The sequence below is a fragment of the Pocillopora damicornis genome, chromosome 13 (genome assembly GCF_964200805.1).
Source record: "Pocillopora damicornis chromosome 13, jaPocDami1.2, whole genome shotgun sequence".
NCBI classification, from domain to species: domain Eukaryota; kingdom Metazoa; phylum Cnidaria; class Anthozoa; order Scleractinia; family Pocilloporidae; genus Pocillopora; species Pocillopora damicornis.
The window spans coordinates 18,004,013-18,027,252 of record NC_142682.1 but is presented as its reverse complement, the minus strand read 5'-3'; the positions used below and the strand labels follow the sequence as shown (position 1 = coordinate 18,027,252).

At 38.1% G+C, this 23,240-nt stretch overlaps 3 protein-coding genes and 1 pseudogene across 3 annotated transcripts in view; 2 read left to right on the top strand and 2 right to left on the bottom strand.

Annotated features, from left to right (window-relative positions):
* Positions 1-2,859: 2,859 nt before the first annotated feature.
* LOC113665112 (uncharacterized) lies at positions 2,860-6,824 on the bottom strand. The gene is made up of 3 exons (XM_089191424.1): positions 6,687-6,824; positions 3,542-4,640; positions 2,860-3,226 (listed from the first exon to the last, which is right to left on the bottom strand). The coding sequence occupies exons 2-3, from the start codon at positions 4,630-4,632 to the stop codon at positions 3,145-3,147; spliced, it is 1,173 nt and encodes a 390-aa protein (XP_089047550.1). The 5' UTR covers positions 4,633-4,640; positions 6,687-6,824; the 3' UTR covers positions 2,860-3,144.
* LOC113667410 (ATP-binding cassette subfamily C member 4) overlaps positions 5,616-23,240 on the top strand; it is a 29,043-nt gene continuing 11,418 nt past the window's right edge. The window contains 2 exon segments of the mRNA XM_089191333.1: positions 5,616-5,637; positions 7,447-7,502. Coding sequence (XP_089047459.1) covers positions 5,616-5,637; positions 7,447-7,502 — 78 coding nt within the window.
* On the bottom strand, positions 15,374-16,103 carry LOC149035785 (uncharacterized). The gene has a single exon (XM_089191431.1). It carries the CDS (start codon positions 15,979-15,981, stop codon positions 15,493-15,495), a length of 489 nt encoding a protein of 162 aa, XP_089047557.1. The 5' UTR covers positions 15,982-16,103; the 3' UTR covers positions 15,374-15,492.
* LOC113665110 (uncharacterized) lies at positions 20,694-22,508 on the top strand (annotated as a pseudogene).

Here is a 23,240-nt window from a genome sequence, read left to right as displayed (position 1 = left end):
CGAGATCATGTTGTTCTGTAACTACGTGTGTCAATGATGCACTGCGATGGTGAGTCATCCCAAAAGAGGACCGGAGCCTGGGTCTAGCAGACGTATCCCGCATCCCGCAAAAAATTGCCCTCACCCGTTTTAACTCGAAACAAGAGTGCACACAGATCACTGACAGCAATCTTTTGATTAGACAACTTTAATGGCATAGTATCCGTCTGTACAACAATTTTTTTATTATTTTTTAACTTAGAAGAAAACATATACTTGTTATTATTTTTGGACACAAAAGAAACAAACACAACAAATCTAGAAAGGTCAAAATTACTCCCTTCTTGAAAATTCAAAATAAAGAACACAGGACAATAATCTAGGAGAAAGCACTAAAACTAAAATTTTAAAACCAAAAATGGAAAAAAAATTAATTTTTAATCAGAAATCAAACATCCATTGCGAAATGAATGTAAACATTTGGACTGGTTTTCAAAAAATGCGAATAAAATGACAAGGAAATCGCAGATCAATCGAGAGGACTTATTCTGCTGCCTTGTTTTGTCTTTACTCCCTGTCTTCCCATTTGAGCCGTTCAAGGACCTTTCAAGCCCACAGTAAAACACCAGTGCGTCACGCAACGAATGTCACGGGTCACAAAACGTTTCAATCGTCATCGTCGACGTCGACCTCTTTTAAGGTTGTTATTGTCGCAAGGACCCCGTACAAATATGTCGATAAGATATCTGTTCTGTAAACAGATATTTTCCAAGTGAGAAACAAATCAAAGGTTGTTCGTTCGACCCTTCCCAGGGTGGAATTGCTCTTAGCATCTATTAATGTCAGTGTTTTGCCAACCTCTAATGGAAATTGTTCAGAGCGTGCAATTTCAAAACCCTTCGAATTCTTGATCACATAAATATCTTCGTTCATTTCAAGCCCGCTCCAACTGTATTCTATCTTATAACTTGTGGCGTTGATCTTCCATTGTTCTTGAACGTGATACGTGTCCGCCCAAGGCGAGGACTCCCTCTCCACAATAACTGCGATTTCGTCCTCTGTGTTTATCAAATAAAAAGTCCAGATGGTTCACAGAAAGAGCATTTCTGTACGTGGCAAATTTCTTCTCCGTTAGTTTTGAACGATATCGTCTCTTTGTATAGCGACTTTGAAGCTCGAACGACGCAGTAATGTTTGGGGATATCGAGCTTTTTGCCGGCAAGTTTCAGTCCTTCATCTGCTTCTTCATCTTTGCGACGAAGAGAGGCTGCGAGAATGATCGCCAACAAAATAACCAGGACTATCAGGAAACAAAACTTTGTTTTTGTACAGAAGACCATATTTTGCATTGGACTCATTTTTTCCAAAAAATTTTCTTCGTCAAAACAATTAAGCAGCGGCTTCGAAGCGGCTAGTGACAACTGGTAATAAAACGACTCAAGTTAAATTTTAAGAAAATCCAAACAAATTCCATTTCAGCCATAGAAACTTTGTCACCGGAACGCAGCATGAATTTATTCAGTTAGTGTTGCCCAAATCACCTTCGTTTCTGTTTTACATCTCATTCACATTTACGCTGATCAGTGCAAGTATAATTAACATGGTAGCCAGTTTTAAGCCCTGCTCAGAGCACTTTCGCTGTTTTTGTTTGTTTCTTCACGCGGCTTATTTTTTTTTCTTTAGATTACGTTCGTCATATCCTTCTCGCTCAAAGCGAAGATCAAGAAAATGAAAAACGAGGGTCAATGAAAAGACTATTCAAATTCGCTCCCAGTTTTCTGGTCGGGTTGAAGTTAGAGGTTTGATTTACAGCGAATGCCTCTATAAAATATATACCCAGTAGGATATTGGGAATTGGGACTAATCTCTAAATAAATTATAAGAAACAACAGAAAAAATACCGCTTTCAGAGACAAGCTAAAGATTTCCATCGTGTTGTAAAATTTACTCTCTGATTGTTTGCAAAGTTTTCTTGCAACACTGTCTGCGAAAGAGTGCTACACATTCGAAAACAACAGAAGAAAACTCTAGCCATGTCTCCCGCTCCATATGTAAACAGTTCCTGAAGTGAAGAGAAGAGTCATAAATAATTTTTTTGTATGGATCTTTAGGAATGGAAGCTGTAACATCGAGCTAAAAGATCACGAACTTCAGCGGTGTTGAGAAGGTACCATCTATTCTCCTGGTAGCGTCCCTAATCAAAACGAAAACTCTAGAGAAGTGAAGTCAGGACTTAAATACTGTGTTCTCAAAACTGTCCATCATTGCCACAAGCATTTCGCTTTCATGCGTTTTCATCCATCATCACGGTCCAATACACCCGAACCGCATACGAAAACTACAATATACACGACACATTGTTTGCCAACGTTTTCTCTTATTCACACAGGAAACGATGCCTTTCAAAACTAATTTCCTTTCCAAACTGATTTTTACGTGCCGAACTTAGGAAAGTTAGCAGTTTCTTTTATTTTGTCAAATTTCCTTCAGGGTTACTTGCCTAAACCCCTTTAAACTTTGGTCAAGAAAAGGATTTTGCACGCAATTTGTACCTATCTTTTATTGGATCACGTAATCGATCACGTAACTTCTCAGATCAGAACCTCACTCTTCGGACATGTATCTTTCGCTTCTTATGTTGTTTGGAAAGGAGTCTAAATACTTCCCGATAAAGTTTTACCTCTCGATTTCATTGAGGAATAAAGTCCTGGAAGCTCTAGGAACATCTTCGTTTTTCACACCTTTGATGAGTCTAAATAATATTATGATCTGACCTGTTTTTTTTTTCTTGATGGACTTTTTGAGTTTGCTCAGCAGTAACGACTCAGTAACCCATACACACCTTTCGTCAGTAGGTCCTTTTTTTTTTTTTTTCAAACATTATTTGTTCAAGATAACCCACCAATTTATTCATCAACTCTTCCTTAAACATAAAAAAAGCTGCACAAACTTTTCAAACAAGGTAAGCTCTAATGAGCCTGGATTATATGTAAACACACAAACAAAAAAAAGTTACTCTTAGCGTCCCTAAATTACCCACGGTTGTAACTCTAATGATAGCAAACGAACCAGCTGTTGAAAAAAATTATCGTCTTAATAAATCCAATAAAAGAAACGCACACTTTCCAAAACAGTCATCGACCGGCTGTCATTCTGTGTTGCCCATTAGTACATCCCATGATTACTTTTGGCATGGTAAGCTGCAACTTCCTGATCAAACTGGATTCTTTCTCGAAAGGACAGGGACCTAAAATATAAAAAAGAGAATTTTATCTTAGTATTAATAGAAGTAGTGGTAGTAGTAGTTGTAGTAGTAGTAATATTAGTAGTCGTAGTAGTAGTAGTAGTAGTAGTAGTAGTCATAGTACTAATAGTAGTAGTAGTAGTAGTAGTAGTTGTAGTAGTAGTAATAGTAGTAGTCGTAGTAGTAGTAGTAGTAGTAGTCATAGTACTAATAGTAGTAGTAGTAGTAGTAGTTGTAGTAATAGTAGTACTAAGTAAGTCGTGGTAGTGGTGGTAGTGGAAGTAGTAGTATTGTTCATAATATTAAACCTATTAGTACCTCTTCATATTTTCCTTCAGTGATTTCAGTTCATTGGCTGTCTTCACCCAGTTCTTCACCGTTTCTCCCACTTGTTTGTCCCAGTAGGATTTAATGGCAGTCAGACGTTCTCTGGCGTTTTGTTTCATGTAATCTTTCTTAGCCAGCGAGCATTCGTCGCTGTTCCTGTTATAGTAAACTCCAAAGCAGAAGTTCTTGATACTTTTACCCTTCTTTTTGATCTCTGCTTCATCGAATTTGTTGGGTCCAATGGCTATCGAACAGAAACACATATCTACACCCTGGTCGGGAATCGGAGCACAGTCTCCATTATTCTCTGGCATGACGTGCGGCTCATAATGAAGACGAGCGATTTTTATTACAGATTCTAGGTAATGCTCCTTAAATGCTTCCACTTTGTTGATTAAGGTGTCTGCAAATGCTGCCGCTTGACTCTCCTTGCCTCTCGCCCTTGCTGCCCCGATCTGTTCCAGAAGTGTGTCCACAAACAGTTGTCCATACATGCGAAACAATGGCAATGAAAACTCGTAGGAACTGACTTTGCTGTCTGACGGCAAGAAGAAGTGGTACTGTGTGGTCAGCATACTGTGCAAGTTCTCCAAACAAGGCGCCATGTCCTCTGCATCATTCTTGTACGTTTTCTGGCAGTGCATCGAATAGCTGAGAATGCCTCCATTACTTGTTCCAAATATTTTCTTGATGTAGTCTAATTTCGCTTCTGAAATTTCCTGGTCCATGTACTCTTTGAGCTGATCTATTTCGACCTTCAAGCTATTGTAAACTTCCTCTGGATCAAGGTCTCCCCCAGGTCCATATACGTCCGCTAACTCATCAAAAAGCGTACTCAGGATGGACCCTACTACTGGGATTTCTCCTATGGCATTTGAGGTCATGGTCTTTGCAAAACCAATGCCTATCTTAGCTGCATTGGATGTCTTCTCTGCCAGTTTGGTTGGTCTCATCTCTATTACTTCTTTTATCGGGCCAGCGTATTGCAGATTGTGGCAATAGAAGGTATCCTGATCCAAAATGGCTGGGGTCACTCCACACACGGCGAAGAGGATGATCCACATAACGGTTTGACTGGCCATCGCTAGTTCTGCAGGAGTTTTAAAGTAAGTTTTACTATGAATGTTATACTTGTAACTTAGAATTTGGAAAAATTAAAGATTTAAAATGCACTTAAGGATGAATAAGATCAACTTATATCAAATCATGAACAAAGTGGTTTACAAGCAATAAAGATGACATACACGAAAAAAAAAATTAAATTCGATAATTTGGTTTTATCAGCTGAGTTTGTAATGTAAATTAGCCAACGTGAAAAGTTTCAAAACCGAAGTTTCGAGCGTTAGCCCTTTGCCAGAGCGAAAGAAGAAGGGCCAACGCTGACGCTACATTGGGCCACCTTATTTACAAAAACTTGCTTAAACTACTTCTGACATGGACTAGAAGGAAGACAAAAATTTGTCAACGATCGCGGGAAAGTGAAAATATTAAAGGATCCTCATCTCTGTTTTTGTTTACATAGAGGGAACTGCGGAGGAAATCGTCCATCTTGCACTCAACGCCTGGCAGGAGTTGGGCTGGGCCTGGGCTAGTACTATTTTGTGAAACGAAACGTAACGAATCGAAACTAGGCATGATATCATGAAATTAGAGGAATAATGCAGATGTATTTTCTATTAAAGTAAATACAACTTTCACAAGGATTTTGGAGTAATCGTCGATTAGAAAGAAGGATTTTTGGTCATTTCGCAAAGTAGTGGTGAAGCAAAAGTTTCTATTTTGCGAAATCGACTATTTTCCCCCTGCGGTGACGACGTGACCTCCTCATGTCACGAAAATACATTTAAACATTACAAATAAGTATATTTTCAAACATTTTAGCTTCCTCTTATTTCTTAAACCGTTTTAATATATTGAAAAAGAAAAATATATGTGACATTCACGCGATTGCGTGATAACTTTGAATTTCGTAATCATGTTCCGTCACACAACCATCGTCTACCATCCGAGTCGATCGTCTATCGTCTTCCGTCTATCGTCCACCTTGTATCTTCTGTTTTAGTACATGCCCGTGTCATTACGGATCGGTAAGTTTTCACAGATGATTACCAGCGTGTAATTTATTCGTCTTTTCCCTTACTTGGAGAGAATTGCGTGCTTCGCCACAATTAGTGGGTGTTTCGCAAAAGCAATTTGCATCTTTTTAACTTCTAAAACTCAACTTGCTTGCACTGGGGGGTAACGTGACACGATTTACTCGCAAATTGTACTCCTGATTTTATATTCCGTCCGGCAGTGATGTTATGTCATAAAGATGAACAAAATCTAACCCAGTGCAGATCGATTAAAACAAACTTCAGTGTCAAAGTTCGGTGGTCATCATTAGCTCAGCACCCAAGTTCACAACTCACTCATACGGAGTTAGCAACATTGATTTTATCAAGCATCTTGTTCAATAAGGCCGTAAAAGGTTCTCCTATCTGGATTTCCTTTGTCCTTGATTTTGCGAAGACATAGAGGAGACATAGTTTGATGCTGCTCTGGTTTGCATATTTAATGAATGTAACCGAAGAAGTTACAATTCATAGACCCAACGTTTCGACACTCCTCTCAAGGAGATTTAGAAGAGATCGGGAGTATGATTGCCGATTGGCAGAGGATAATTAGACGGGCTAAATTAAATATACACAGTTCAAATTAAAAAAAAAGCCATCATCTGATTTTCGCAGGTGACGAGTAATTTTTGCTGCAAAGGAACCTGAAAGAGTTCAGGCTTCGAAGGGATTCAAACCCGTGCCTCCCAGATAATAGTTGGACGCAGTTAGCAACTGAGCTACGAAACCACACATTGGCAGTGAGGCAAACTTTAGAGAGATTTAGCTTATGGATTGGAAATCTTTCTTTTTTTAGTCTGAATTGTCGTCCTAACATTCAAAGTGCATCATATCATAAAATGCACAATTCTCCGTGACCCAAGTATACTTTTTCCAAGTTACGCACATACGCTCCACATCACAGGGAAAAAATGGTAGTACTCTACACTTTTCAAAACATCGGGCAAGAAAATTTGGACTGGTTTCGTGCAGAAGGAGAATCAGGCCGAAAAAGAGATATCTAATTCCTAAAAAGTACTCACCGAAGACTCAAAATATAGACTTTTCTTCTGTAACTTTCTTCTTTCCTCTTTTAGCAGATAAGTTGGGTGTGCACGTGGCAAAGTCACTCGAACACAGCCCTATTCAAGCGCGCGCGCTCACCTTTATAGTGAACAACCAAGCTTTTTAGCCAATCAATGGTTGAGCAGTCCACACGCATGAGGACTTTGTGGTTTCCAAAGCCAATTAAATTAGTTTCTAAATTTAGTACGCGGTAGGATCTAACATGCCACCCACAAATGCATACAATAACCAATATCATACATTGCATCACAAAAAATGGGCGTTTTTGTCTCATTCAACGAACGAGAAGGACACGAAATATCGGTCATGCACTCATGCCTTGGTATCAACGTTTTTCTGGGAGGGATCTTTCTCATCCGCTATTAATTAGTTTTCAGTCGGTGAGTGCGGGTGTTTTGTTGTTCTATAGAAGAGATTGCGAATAACTTAGATGATGAAACTTATGATAAAAAAAAGAACTGCGTCGGTTATTCGTGCTCTGGTATGTCATAAAGTTGAACAAGATCTAACACATCACCTGATCGATTAAAACAAACTTAGTTCAGTGGTCATCGGCAGTCTCAGCACCCCAGTTCACAATCCATTCCTACGGAGTTAGCAACTTTAATTTTACAGAGCCTGTTGTTCAATAGGACCGTAAAAGGCTCTCTTAGCTGAATTTTATTTCCACTTTTAGGTCTGATACTTAAAAAAATGAGGACAATTGAATTGACTAAGGAGAGAAGGAGACGGAAGGAGAATCAGGCCGAAAAGAGATATCAAATTCCTTAAAAGTAGGTAGGATCTAACATGCCATCCACAAATGCATACAATAACCAATATCATACATTGCATGACAAAAAATGGGCGTTTTTGTTTCGTTCAACGAACGAGGAGGACACAAAATATCGGTCATGCACTCATGCCTTGGAATCACCGTTTTGCTGGGAGGGATCATTCTCATCCGCTATTAATTAGTTTTCAGTCGGTGAGTGCGGGTGTTTTGTTGTTCTATAGAAGAGATTGCGAATAACTTAGGTGATGAGGAGAGAAGGAGACAAAGGGGGGGAATCAGGCCGAAAAGAGATATCAAAATCCTTAAAAGTAGGTAGGATCTAACATGCCACCCAAAAATGCATACAATAACCAATATCATACATTGCATCACAAAAAATGGGCGTTTTTGTCTCATTCAACGAACGAGAAGGACACGAAATATCGGTTATGCACTCATGCCTTGGTATCACCGTTTTGCCGGGAGGGATCATTCTCATCCGCTATTAATTAGTTTTCAATCGGTTAATGCGGGTGTTGGTGTTCTAGAAAACAGATTGAAAAAGAACTGTGTCAGTCACTCGTGCTCTGGTATTTTAGCTAGTCTTTTCTTGATTTATCGCGTTCATTTATTTGGATTTGGTTTCAATTACTCTCTGAGTCCATCCTGGCACTAATGTGAATGGAACGTTTTTCTTGATACAAACCTCAATTTGATTAATAATTTTTTAATAGGAGGACATACTTATTGGTGATCCGCAGAGGAGATTGAAACGTGTTTATCTGACCGGTGCATTAAACATTCCAACAAGAGCAGCTTTATTTAAAGGTTTAAATCGTGATGGAGATCCACTTCCACCACTGAGCACTGTAGCTTCGGGTCTTCAGGTTCTTCGAGAGATCGAGAAGCTCTGGCACCACCCGTTAATTTACAATGCAACGGTGCCCACCTTAATTGCTAGTACGTGACCTCTCGACTTGTTCGTTAAGCCGATCACTAGACAAAGCAGACTAAAACAATATCGACTTTGTGATTCAAAAACTAAACAAATTCATTCCTGAATTTACATAGCGGACGAATCCAACATGCCACCGACAAATTCATATCATTATTACCGAAGGTAAACAACAATTAAAAAAAAAAGATAGAACGTAACGGCTTTTTTTTTTCCAATAAACGAAACCTCCATGAGAAATGCCTTGTCATTAGAAGTTCTTAAACAATACATGGCTGATGAAATATTTGATTGACATTTTTCCAGAGATTGAATATTTCCATTTCCTAATTCTAGTTTGCTAGAGGATCCTAAGCGACCTAACTTGTTTTTCATAAATGGACAAAAGAAAAAAGGAGAGAGCGGCTGTATTTAAAGGTTTAAATATGGAGATCTACTACCATCATTGAGCCCTGTAGCTTCAGGGCTTCAAGTTTTAAAAAAAAAAGGCGCTGGTACCATCTGTCGATTTACAGTGCAACTGCGCTCACCTTAAAAGTGACTTCGCAAATTTGACTTAGTGATTTCCAAAACTAAGCAAATTCATTCTTCACTTTACCTAGCGTTTCGGATCCCACATTCCGTGTGACGAATGCATATAATTATGCATTTCAAAACTGAAGACAGGAGGCTTTTCAGTATTTCAACTGATGAACTTCATGCGAGAAATACGCTTTTGTTAGATCGAATTTCCTAACACTCGTCGTTCAATTGACTATTTCCTTTATTCTCTCTTTTATTACGCAAGTTATTACAACGGGGACCAGCTCTGATCTCTCTGGGAAAGTGTGGGTCACTGCTTATAAAGATGACACCTTACGGAGCCGTCAATCTCTAACCTTCGTCATGCTTTTACACTCAACTAGCGAATCACGCTTAGCTACGCAGAGCGGAGTTCGCATACTAAGTGGATACCTTTGCAATGTTTACGCTTTACGAAATGTCTTTCTGACTTAAATTTCTTGGTCTTACGGTCAAGTTCGGGCAAAACAAAACCAAGATTGACAATATAAGAATTATGATAAACTTACTAACAGAATTAAAATCATACTTTAAAAGATATCTTAATAGAAAATAGTCCTTGAAGGCTGTTGCATAACAGCAGAATAAACACAAAATTCGAAGAAGAAAGGGCGTACCTAAGGTACCGCCCCTGAAACAGCTACGTGCTAGCCGTATAAGTTATCTGATGACAAATTCAGCGCGGAAGATGAAAAGTGCTACATGTCTACACCTAAAGTCACCTCTAAGTAAAAGAGGTGTCGAGCGTGCTAAATTATACCTAGCTGTAACATAAGACCGCCAAAACGAAATGATCAACTGGCTCATTATAATTTTTACTGAGTGACTTGTGCTAATATATTTTTTTCCATTTATTTTCACGTTCAAATAAGTAAAAAATCACCTATAATGAAAATTCTTGCTAGATGCCAATTTTGTCTTTTAACACTTTGATGATAAAAGTCCTTATTTTAGAAAATTCGATAAATTCAAAGGATAAGCTTTTCCAAGCGACTAAAAATTCCCTCATATTAAAGTGGAAGTCTTGGTCATGATTAGATGGATAGTTGTTTTATTGTTGTCTTAATCGCAGTTAGGAAGAACTTAATCCATCAGTTGTGCTGTGTTTTAATAGATAATCGTTGATAAAAAAATGATAAAATCGTGGCTCTTTGAATGTTTTTTTCCCTGACTAACTTCGTTTATTTCTTGGTTTCAGTTTTAACTTCTATCCCAAATGAACTCTGACATAAATTGTAAATCATCCTTTGCCGGGAGGAATTCAGTTACTTCCATGGTTGACTGGATGTTTTTTAATTGTTGGTAGTGGTGTTCCGGAAGGGAGGTTTTTTTTAGAGAATTTCGCGCCAAACACGATAAATTTTTATTAACTTACCATTTGAGAGTAAAAAAATGAGATCAAACTATGAGTAAAAAGAACGATCGATAGATTGGGCCCAAACTGAAAATTCCATTCTTTCCCCTTAATTAACCTTTGGTGTTTTTCTCTTTGTTCGAATAAATATTTGGTTGCCTCTTTCAACTTAAAGGCTACTTTATAGGGTGCAATAGCAACAAATTACAAAGAAAGAAAATGTCGTTTTAATAAAAATAAAATCTATTAAGCAAAGCAAACACCTCACTTTACATAGTTTTTTTTATAATCTCGTTCCAAAGAGGGCACCATTGATTCCTTACATTTGGTTAACTTTAGTATCACTATCGAGCTAAACTCTTCAAAGGATTTTTCACAGTTACATTTTTTACCTTATTTTTCTAGTTTGAGACGTACACGTTTGAAGGCTATTGGTTTTACTTAAAGCCTTTGTACTAAACAGAGGTGCTTGCGGGTGTTAACTTGACGGTCAGTAAACAAGTCACGTGCGATTCGAATTCTTCAAAGCTCAAAAGCGCTAAGATTTTTAGAGCGCATAAAATGGTGCGATTCATGAATAAATCGCACCAATGAGAGCTAATCAGATTGCAAGGACCACCAGTGATTTCAAAATGAATATAACAGAGGAAGACTGAATATAAACTGTGTGACAACCTTTTAAATACTTCGAGCTGATGTTTATAATCACCCTGGTTGTTTGGCCAACAAGAACTGTGGAACACGTGCTGAACAATGAAACTTTCTCATTTGCCTCGCGTTCCGAAAGGAGAACGCGACTTTCCGGCATAGGCAGCGATTGGTATCTAAAGCTTTTCCGCGTTAATTTCGTTCCCTACACTAGATTAACATTTAGCGCCATGTCCATTGGTTCCCTAATAAATTAAAATTAAACTCTTAATCCTTTAAACAAAGCTGAAGTTCTTTTGTTCTCGCGACCAAACCGATATTTGAAATGCTTTCAACGGACACGAGTCGGACATAATTTGCAAATAAGATTGGCAGGCCTTGTCGCCTTTGTTCTAGAGGAGCTAGTTGTGCTGTAGAGTTAGAATCTTAGCCTTGCAGCCCTCACACTGTACCCTCAGGTCTTCAAGTTTTTTAAAGTGAAGCACTGGTACTACCTGATAACTCAAGAGCAACGTGCACCCACCCTTACTGAGTGATTTATGTAAGCAGCTGTATGAACCCTTTCCGCCTTAGCATCAGTATGCATATTCTCCATACATACTATACTCCATGCATACTATACATTTCCTAAGGTGCTGACAAAGAGAATTTGTTTAACAATCGAGAGCTTCTTAAGTTGGTGATCATTTTCTTTATTTTAGTGACTTTAACGTGTGGTTCAAAAGTGATATTGTAAGGAAAGAATATTTGGTCAACCCTTTGCGTACCAAGTGGCCATATATGGCCACTTAAATACTTAAATACAGACCCCATTCGGGCGGCCTGAAAAGAGCACTTTGAGGGGCTGGAAACTAATACTACATTTCAATGTAAATTACATAAAGTCGTTAATTAGTTTTTTCGAGGATTTCTTCCATCGAGCTTGTTTTTGGGCGAATTTTGACAAGCATTCTTGTATAATGTACTCATTTTTGTGACAAATAAATACCACCCCCCTTGGTATACAAAGGGTTTTAAAGGCTTAAAAGATTCCAATATGCAAACCTACTTCCATCACACTGTTTCTTCAGGTCCTGAGATTTTTCGAGAAAGAATTCGAAGCAGTGCAGTACCATCTTTTAATTTACAATGCAATAGATATGGTTACCTTGGCACTGATCTCCCGAGTTTATTTCTTTAGCCGATTATTTGCTAGGTTGTCAACAAACAATGTCGACTTTGTTGTCTCCAAAGGTAAGCTAATTAAGGCCCGGTTCAAACGTCGAACTTTACATGTATCGAACCCAGTACCAACTTGGGTCGACCCAAACAATTAAGGTCGGCAGTTGATTCAAACGTCGAACCTAATTAAGTCGAACGTAATTGGAAAAATATACATGACTCTATTGCGATCAGCGATTATTGCTTACCAAAATGGCGGAAAAAACGCGGGAAATACAAATTGTGGAAATGAAGAGCTTATTTGTCTCGCAAGTGTGATGAAGGAGGGTAGACTCAAGGCGACTCAAAATGCAGTTAGCATTAAATAACCTCGCCGCCAGGAGGAGACGAGTTTTTAATTTGGCTAGCCTTCTATTATTGCTTGTTTCTCAAATGAACATCACCGTTCCTCGTCCAGTTCGTACTTGTCGTCGGCTTAAAAGAAATACTGGCTGGTGGCATACGAAAATATTTCACACACCTCAGGCGCGTATATTTTCGTGCTCTCGAAGCAAGAGGAACACCTGTTTTCAACTCTTCCCGCAATTTTGTTGCAAAACAAGTTGTGCGCTTATGACAAATACATGAAAGGTGCAGAACTCTGGGTAAAAAAGTTAACTTATTTGCTGATTTCTTGGTTTCCACTCTCATTTCGGTCCCAAATGATACTGACATTTATTTTGCAAGGAGGAATTCTCATCCATTATTAACTGACCTTGTCGACAACTTATTAATATGGTAGAAAAGCATGAAAAATTTGAACCGATCCAACCTAAAAAACATGCTTTTGATGTTAAACCAAAAGATCAAAACGTATTCAATTTTATTTTCATGCGAAATTACACACCTTTTACCGCACTAAAATTAAGTCAAAGAGCAACCACGCAGGCTTCTGGAAAAATCCTCAAGCTATTTTAACAGTTAACTAAACTTTGGGTGTAGAAATTACAAGTAGGTGACAAACTAAATTGATTCACGTAAAGCAGATGATGTTGAAAGTTTCCAAACTGACCTTTAAGCGCGAATGACGTACTCTCTCTCCACTTCAATTTTAAACTTGCCAGTGAGTCAAGCAGACTTACGTGTGGGGGTGCCTCGACACATTCACATTTTTAATACACAGATAACACTGCAAGACAATGACACCCTCCATCTCAAACCTTTCTATTATTTCAAAATACTTTGAGGATTTAGATGTCGAGTATTGACAAAAGAAACAATAAAATAATGGTTTTTCGGTCGGAATAAAGGCGCCAAACATTTTCAGCGAGCTGACGCCTTCGTTGTAGAATCTCCAGTTTTAAGGCAAACCTTGTGCCGAATTATTCCGTGCTCCATTGATCTACAAGTGTTCATTAAAGCAACATCTTAAAGTAGAGGCTGGTTTTAATCAGTTTCTCCAAGATTACGATTTGCGATTGCAGCTAAATGAATTACAAAGCCCCATGATCGAGGGTAACAAAGGGTCTCTAAGGGACGCAAGATTAGGGCCAACTTAATATGCGACGTATGATTTTACAGAATGGCGAACGTAAAGTTCTGAAACAATATTTACCTGAACTTGACTTGAAGAATTTGAAGTTTTCCCTTTTTATACGTGACGCGTGAATTTCTCTAAATCTTTCGGCCGAATAACGATAGCTCAGATTGGGTCAGTTTCCTGTAATCCTGTTCTAACGGTATCCAGGAGGCCAAGGGAAAAGTCTCGTGGAAGATAAAATTGTATTTCAGTATTTTGTCTCCGAACCATGGCTCATTAATGTTTTGCCGGGGATTATGGTGTCGAGAGAGGCCAACAATAGACATTTACATACCAGACATCATAGAGTTGAAGGTATTAATACTGTTATGATAGAGATATTTGGTCAAAATCCAGACAAATCTGTTCAAATCACTGAAATGGTGAAATCAGAAAAAAATTTGGAGACGTCGACAATGCGTTGAAGTGTGGACGGAACCCTGTTTCACACATGAATTTTAGAGAAATTCACGCGTCACGTATAAAAAGGGAAAACTTCAAATCCTTCAACTCTATGATGTCTGGTATGAAAATGTCTATTGTTGGCCTCTCTCGACACCATAATCCCCGGCAAAACATTAATGAGCCATGGTTCGGAGACAAAATACTGAAATACAATTTTATCTTCCACGAGACTTTTCCCTTGGCCTCCTGGATATCATTAGAACAGGATTACAGGAAACTCACCCAATCTGAGCTATCGTTATTCGGCCGAAAGATTTTGAACAATTCCCTTTCAAAACAAAAGTTTGTAATTGTCATGTGAGACACCTTTTTCGCTATTTGGGACCCCAAAAGAAATGTGAATTTCCGACGTCAATCGTTGTTCTGTGAAAACGGGTATACTCAATTTGAAAGACTTGCAGTTTTTGACGAAAGATTAGTAGAAAACGGGTGGGAAAAGAAGAGTCGATTATTGAAACGTTTAAAAAATAATAAGGAACACCGTTTTTACACAACCGCCATCTGTTGTAAATATACGTGATAGATCTTTCTTTTTTTTCGTCATTGAGGTGACTCACCAGATCTATGAAAACTCTACCTGAGATAAAAGTCAGGCATGTAAGACATTTATTACTTTATTCTGAAAGAGGTATATTGTCCCCCCATATCACATTGTTTAATAATAGTACAATACCTACACCTTATTCGATGGCTTACCATATGCTAGGCCCATATTTTGCTAGTTGCGTTGTATTTTTCCGAACCACGAGACTAAACAGGTCACGAGAACGATTGATATATATCCATGCCTCGAAGCAGAGGATGAAGACAGAGATCAAATAAATCAAAAAGAAGTTTGATAAGGAATATCTCTTAACCTTGAAAATGACGTATGTGTCATTTTTTTATAACAATATCATAAACAACGACTTTCTAAGCCCTTTTTGTTAGTTAGTCCCACCTTGTCATGCTAATGACAGAAGCAATGTACCCTGAGGAAAAAAAAAGGGGCGTATTCTTTGACCAATCAGTGTTCTACGGATTACGAAACGTCTAAAAAACATTTCAGATAGACAGTGTGGAAATGAATGTCTCGAGATCAATAGGCATTCTGCGCGATGGTCACAAAAAACAAGCAATAATGAAGACAGAGTGTTCTACAGATTACGAAACGTCTAAAAAACATTTCAGATAGACAATGTGGAAATGAATGTCTCGAGATCACTAGGCATTCTGCGCGATGGTCACAAAAAACAAGCAATAATGAAGACAGAGGAAATATAGTGACTTGCGATTCCTTCACGATATCAATAATTTTAAGTTTAAAGTTAACGCCAAAGCTCTCTTAAAATAGGAGATAATTCCTTTCCCCTCGACTTCTGTTGCTCTGGCGTCAAAAACTTGAAGCCTTTTATCTCACCGAGACATTTTACAGCCCCACAGTTGCAACGAAATCGCTCTGTAACATCATATTCTGTCACATTGTAGTCAAACGTGATGTCCTCGCCTCTCTTGATATCACGAGCAGCCACCATGTACCAAAAGACATCCTGGTCGTCAGCCAAGATTGGATGGACATCTTTGCGTTTTTTGTAGATGAATTTTGTTTTGCTGTCACAGGAATGATTCATGTACCTGATCATCCCTTCAGGGTCCACATGCTTGTTTTTTCCAACTTGTACGGTGTATCTGGTAGCCTTCTCGCTGACTCTACCCCAGAGATCAGTCAGGAAGGAACCTTCTTTGATATCTTCTTTTGTTCGGCAGGATAGGAAATTATTTGCGACCTCAACGACTGCCAATCTTTTAGAATGCATCCTTTATTAGCAACTGAGTAAGAAGGAAGTTACCTATGAACATAACATATCATCACTTTTAGGAAATTTACAACGGCTTGAGGGCAATTTTGCAATTGTATGAAGTTCAAAATCGAACGAGTGCGCACCTCGAGATCGACTTCAAATCAAAAGAAGCGATCAGGGGCAAAAATCAGCTCGATTAATGGATAAATCGCACTGCTGAAAGCCAATTATATCGCAACGATCACTAGTACCTTAAAAATGGATGTAACATATCGTGAAGCCGCACGAAAAAACAACCAAATCTAGAGCCATAATTTTTTTCCCGATTTAAAAGACAACCTGATGTATATTAACTCTCCTAAGTGAAGAGCCGTAGCTCCTCAACTATATTCGATGTTTCAAACAAACTTATAGTAAAACAACTGAGTAGTTACATTCTCCTGTTTCGTTTTTGTTTCTTCATCAGATGCGAACAAGGGCGTAGCCTCATTAAAGTTAGTCAGTCAGTTTCATCAGTATGGTATTATTCAGTTCTTTGAAAACTAAAAATGCTAAACATACTAAAAATATATGTACGTTTTGTGCGTTACGATTTGAAAGCTTCCCTGGTTTTTTTAAACATTCCCCGGTGACGAATGTACGTCAGCTAACTAATGGAAAGCGCGAATTGTTATTTTTATGTTGTTCATTTGGTTCTCGATAAAAGGAAAATAGGCCTAGTTTCCTGTAAATGTTCGAAAACCCCAAAAATTAACTTGACATTTCTTTCCAGCAAAAGATATTACACACTTTCCCCTTAAGAATATGTACTCATATTTTTCATCTGTATTCACACAACAACAAAGCAATCTACCTGAACTTGGCAACATAATAAAATGATAGATTGAGCAGCATTCTTTGCACTAGCAGCGAAGTGGAAAGTAAACATCCTCATCATCTGTCAAATACAAAATTAGAGTCAGTCAACTCATGCAAGGACCTGGGTGCTCATGTGTCAAGAGACTTATCCTGGTCGAACCACGTGGACGCAATTGTAACTAAAGCATCAAGGTGGTGGGCTTACTGAAATGTACAGTTGGTAGCAACAACAGGGAAATTTTCTCTATGCTCTAAAGTCCTTGGTTAGACCATTCCTAGAATACGCATGCCCGGTATAGTCGCCCTATTTAGTTGACGATAAGTTGGCAATCGAAAAAGTACAACGAAGAGCATCGAGAATCGCTTCGGTCAAAAACTACGCGAGATATCATATGAAGAACGATATATATTGTTAAACTGGAACACACTTCAACATCGAAGAGCATACCTATCTGTAGTGGAATGCTACATGACAGTGTTTGGTCTAAATGGCCTAGACTTTGATGACTATTTCGAGTTTTGTTTATAATCACCCTGGTTGTTTGGCAAACAAGAACTGTGGAACACGTACTGAACGATGAAACTTCTTGGTTTCCACTTTCACTTCGATCTTAAATGATACTGACATTTATTTTTATCGAATGTTTTGCTAGGAGGGATTCTCAACCATTATTAAATGACCTTGTCGACAACTTTTCCGCTCTTTCCGCCTTTTTGTTGCAAAAACACGGTTGTGCGCTTATGACAAATATACGAAGCGTGCAGGACTCGGGGTAAAAAGTTAACTTATCTGCTGATTTGGTGGTTTCCACTTTCATTTCCATCCTAAAATATTTTCATCCATTGTTAACTGACCTCGTTGACAACTTTTTATTATGGTAGAAAAGCAAAAATATTTGAACCGATCTCATTTAAAAAGCATGCTTTTGATGTTGAACCAAAACATCAAAACGTATTAAATATTATTTTTATGCGAAATTGCATGCCATTGTTGAAGTCCTAAATGTAATAACTGTCCTAAATGTAATGAAGTCCTAAATGTAATGAAGTCCTAAATGTAATGAAGTCCTAAATGTAATGAAGTCCTAAATCTAATAACATTTGGTCATAAATGTAATAAAGCCCTAAACGTAATAACGTTCGGTCCTAAATGTAATAAGGCTCCTATGCAATCGTTAAACTGCGCTGACCTTGAGATGTGAAAGTGACAGCTGTTGCACCAAAGAATCATCTGACCAATATTCATGGCATATTGCGGGCTCACTGATATCAATCAGCGTCTTTTTTTTTTGCTAAAGACGTAGGTTGAGAAGCATTGGCTACAAAACCTTATACTGATGCTGATGTGCTTTTGGCATCAAATTGACGGACGCAAAAGCAATGAGAACGCTGACCAATATATCATTGGCTCAGACTCTTAAGTGTAACAGATTTTGAAGATATACTTCTGTCATCAGTGCTGAAGTTAACACTTCATGAACCGAATTACAAGGAAATGGAAGTCCTCCGACTTATACGTTAGACAAATTCCGGGCCCGGAAGTGCATTTTTTGTACTGTCTTCCCTTGCCAGATTTGTACGGGTCTGCATAAGATATATTCATATGCGTTAATGACCAAGCGTGAGGTTAAAATGGCTGGATATTGGCCGAGTTCTTTTTTTTCTTTTGCTTTTTTTATGCACTGAGATGAAGTCTCGGTCCATAAAAAAGTAGAAAAAGAACGAGGCTAATATCCAGTAATCTTGACCATACAAGCTTGGTCAAGAGAGTTTATATTCTCTTGGCTTAATTATTAAAGGATTCATTGCATAGCAAAAGATTTCGCTTTTATAAAAATCAAGAATGGCCTGTTTATTTCGAGAGCCGATAGTGAAAGTCAACTGTGTTTGCAGCACAATAAACCCAAGAGAGTCGTTAATTTTTTTCTATGTATATTACAACATTGTCCAAAAGTTACGAGCTTTGTCGGTTTTCTTGCGTGGGATCAATACGGGGAATTCCAGGCGGGCGAAGGTGGGCCCATCAAGTTCGCTCAGGTAGCCAATCAGAACACAGGATTCACTTCATCTTGCCCGCGTGCGCTGCTAGCCATATGATAAAGTGACTCACAGAGCAAGATATCTACTGACCAATCATGTTATCCCATTTCACGATTACAGGTCTCGACATATTGCCTTTTTTCCACGCAAGAGTCAAATTGAACCATTGAGCTACAACATTCAACACATGATGGTCAGTTGATGGTCTAATGAACCATTCATTTTTTTCCTTTAGCTCCTTATGACAGGTTCATCAGTTCCCGAACCGAAATATTGGGAAAACGTATATTTTACAGTTGATCTCAAGTTTATATTTAATTTTTTGTCTTCATCTCTTCTCCCCACCGTGAGGGGAGAAAATGAATAGATAAATAAATGAATGAAAAAAAGAAAGCTCAACAGATTCCACTTATAGTCATATGGTACATGAACTGATTACTGAGGTGAAGTAAAGCCATAGAGGATTAGAAATGCAATATCCCAGGTTTAAAATTGAATAAATCAGGATAGTCATTCTTAAAAATAAACTCAAATGCTTCATTAAAATCAATTGACTCAGTAACACCACTGATAATAATAATTTTATTTTGGAATAACATGTGACACAGCGAAATCATTCAAACTTCTCTAAAATGGGGCATTACCACTAAAGACCTTAACACGAACAATAACATTAACAATAGCATGCTAATTCATCATCAATTGTAGTCAATTTCTTTTCCAAAAATTCTTAATGATACGAACCAATCGATTCCATCCTTTTGAGCTTCCAGCCAAGCACTAGCCCACTTTGGGCTGGAAATGATATTCTTTAACTCGATCAATAAACCGCTTTAAGGATCATACTTCGACTGCTGATATTTCTCATGTCTAGCAAGTAAAAAGACGCTGATTGATATCAGCGAGCCTGTAATGTGCATTATACTGATCAGAGGTTTTTTTGTGCAACAGCTGTCACTTTAACATCTCAATGTGGATGTCCGCCTTAACAACGATGCACTGAAGGAGTTAAACGATTGCATTGGAGGCTTATTACATTTAGGACTAAATGTTATTACATTTAGGACTAAATTTTATTACATTTAGGACTTTATTACATTTAGGACCAAATTTTATTACATTTAGGACAGTTATTACATTTAGGCCTTCAACGCACCATTACCTAACTAAAGTAAAGTCAAAGAGCAACCACGCATTCTTCTGGAAAAATCCTCAAGTTATTTTAACAGTTAACTAAACTTTGGGTGTAGAAATTGCCAGTAGGTGACAAACTAAATTGATTCACGTAAAGCAGATGATATCGAAAGTTTCCAAACTGACCTTTAAGCGAGAATGACGTACCCTCTCTCCACTTCAATTTTAAATTGGCCAGTGAGTCAAGCAGACTTACATGTGGGAGTGCCTCGACACATTCACCTTTTTAATACACAGATAACACCGCAAGACAATGACACCCTCCATCTCAAACCTTTCTGGTATTTTAAAATACTTTGAGGATTTAGATGTCGAGTATTGACAAAAGAAACAATAAAATAATGGTTTTCGGTCCGAATAAAGGCGCCAAACATTTTCAGTGAGCTGACGCCTTCGATGTAGAATCTCCAGTTTTAAGGCAAACCTCATGCCGAATTATTCCGTGCTCCATTGATCTACAAGTGTTCATTAAAGCAACATCTTAAAGTAGAGGCTGGTTTTATTCAGTTTCTCCAAGATTACGATTTGCGATTGCAGCTAAATGAATTACAAAGCGCCATGATCGAGGGTAACAAAGGGTCTCTAAGGGACGCAAGATTAGGGCCAACTTAACATGCGACGTATGATTTTACAGAATGGCGAACGTAAAGTTCTGAAACAGCGTGAGCGTGATGTGCCTCCTTAAAGATTTTCGACCCGTAAAAGCCTTAATATTTCCCTGAGACTGATTTAAAGTTTTCCCTTTTTATACGTGACGCGTGAATTTCTTTAAAATTCATGTGTGAAACAGGGTTCCGTCCACACTTCAACGTATTGTCGACGTTTTCATATTTTTTTCTGGTTTGAGGAACAATTTAAGAAAGCACCGTTTCAGTGATTTGAACAGATTTGTTTGGATCTTGACCAAATATCTCTATTATATTTATAGCAGTATTAATACCTTTAACTCTATGATGTCTGTTATGTAAATATCTATTGTTGGCCTCTCTCGGCACCATAATCCCAAAATATTAATGAGCCATGGTTCAGAGACAAAATACTGAAATACAATTTTATCTTCCACGAGACTTTTCCTTTGGCCTCCTGGATATCGTTAGAACGTTCCTAACTAATGTATAACCAAGTTACATCTTAAAAACAAGGTTAATGTTAGAGTACGCTTAGTTCTCCTTTTAAAAAAAAAATATGAATACCCTTAATATCTCATTTGCAATTATGTTGCTGACGGAGCTCGTCCTGCGGTAATTGTGGAAATTAGGTAGTTTATTTTCTCAGAAAAAGAAATGAATTTAGCTACTGATACTGAACGGTTCCCATGCAAAGTGACCTTGCAACAACAGCCCAGAGGGAGAAATCAATTGGAAACGAGCGTTTTATCTTCTTAATCGGCAACCATTAACACCATAACAACAGTTTGCATTTTCTCTAAAGTGTTCTCCGCGACTGCAGTGTGTGCTCAAAGAACAAATTTCATAAAATTAAGGCAAGTGCACAGAAAGTTGTTTCCTGGGTACACGATCTGTAACTTCGACTGGGTTTGAACCAGTGCCTTCCTTTTCTTGTTTAACGGCCATTTATATGAAGAAACAGACGGAGTTGCTATGGGCTCCCCCTTGGCCCTCTATTAGCCATAGATAAATAGATAGATTCTTTATTGAAATACATCGCAGCTCGTAGAGCTGAGTTACGTATTTTCATTAAAATTCTAATTGAATGATGCCTACAAGAGATATGTGGATGACACACTGACTATCGTGCTAGACATAACATCAGCTGTCAATTTCCTCGAGAAGTAAACCCGTGCCATTCCTCTCTTAAGTTCACCATGGAAACGGAGAGTAATAGCAAGCTTTCATTTTTGCGCACCCAGCTGCTCAACAAACGCACACATGTTGAGACTAAAGTGTACGTAAAACCCACAAATACTGGCCTCCTGCTGAATTGCAAGAGCCATGTAGACGACCGATACAAACTCGGGTTACTCAAAACTATGCTTGATCGAGCATTTCGGCTTTCATTTAATCGGTGTTACTTCTCTGAAGAATGTGATCGACTGAAATTATTGTTTTTTCGACTGAAATATCCTGACAAACTTGTCAACTCTATTTTTTCCACGTTTTATTGCCGCCAGAGCATCGGATCAACCTGTTTCGTCACCGACTGTCAGCGATCGAACAGATCCCATCCGTGCTGTCCAACCGTTTAAAAATCAGGCCTCAGCTGATATTGTACGTGTCCAACTTAAAGATTTGGATAAAGTATGTTTTCTGCACATCTCTCAATGTGCAGTCGGACTCGATTCGTGCAAAGGTTTTTAATTAGGCTTTTTAAAAAGGTTTTTCATTTTAATTTTTTTTTATTAGCTTCTAATTATTTCCTCTTTTTTTGTATGTTCTTATTGTTTGTTTACACTTCCAGAAATTTTTCTCTATTACCATTGCTCTTCAGCCTTTTACTCTCAAAGGGAGTAACGACTCACGAAACAAAAGAAAAAAAAGAACCAGACTGATGCAAGATAAGATGTTTCCTCATCGACTGGTCGACTCTAAACACCCTTTCATCCTTTTCAGCCTCTCTTCCCTCAAAATGGGTATTTTCTTAAAAACAGAAATATCTCCGTTTATAGAAAGAACCGATACCCGACCAAAACTTTGCTTTCTTTTTCTTGAAAACCATGTGCTCCCTCCAAAATCTTCATCGACTACCCTTCAAGCAGTAACTTATGATTGATCCGGAACGACTTCCCTGAACTAGAGGTAATCATTGTTTGAATTTCAATGAGTCATCTAAAAATGGCATTTTTTTCCCGCGGAACTAGTTTTGTGTTACGATAATTGTTTTAATAAAACCATCGAGTACAGGAAACTGACTCAATCTGAGCCATCGTTATTCGGCCGAAAGTTTTTAAACAATCCCCATTCAAAAAAAAAGCTTGTAATTGTCATGTGAGACACCTTTTTCGCTATTTGGGACCCCAAAAGAAATGTGAATTTCCGACGTCAATCGTTGTTCTGTGAAAACGGGTATACTCAATTTGAGAGACCTGCAGTTTTTGACGAAAGATTAGTAGAAAACGGGTGGGAAAAGAAGAGTCGATTATTGACAAGTTTAAAAAAAAAATAAGGAACACCGTTCTTACACAACCGCCGTCTGTTGTAGATATGCATGATAGCACATCTTTC

Excerpts from the sequence above, each read along its gene's own strand:
- LOC113665112 (XM_089191424.1), bottom strand. The coding sequence starts at position 4,632 with ATGGCCAGTCAAACCGTTATGTGGATCATCCTCTTCGCCGTGTGTGGA. Across the intron at positions 3,227-3,541 it reads CTGAAGGAAAATATGAAGAG|GTCCCTGTCCTTTCGAGAAA; the intron begins GTACTAATAGGT and ends TTTATATTTTAG.
- LOC149035785 (XM_089191431.1), bottom strand. The coding sequence starts at position 15,981 with ATGCATTCTAAAAGATTGGCAGTCGTTGAGGTCGCAAATAATTTCCTA.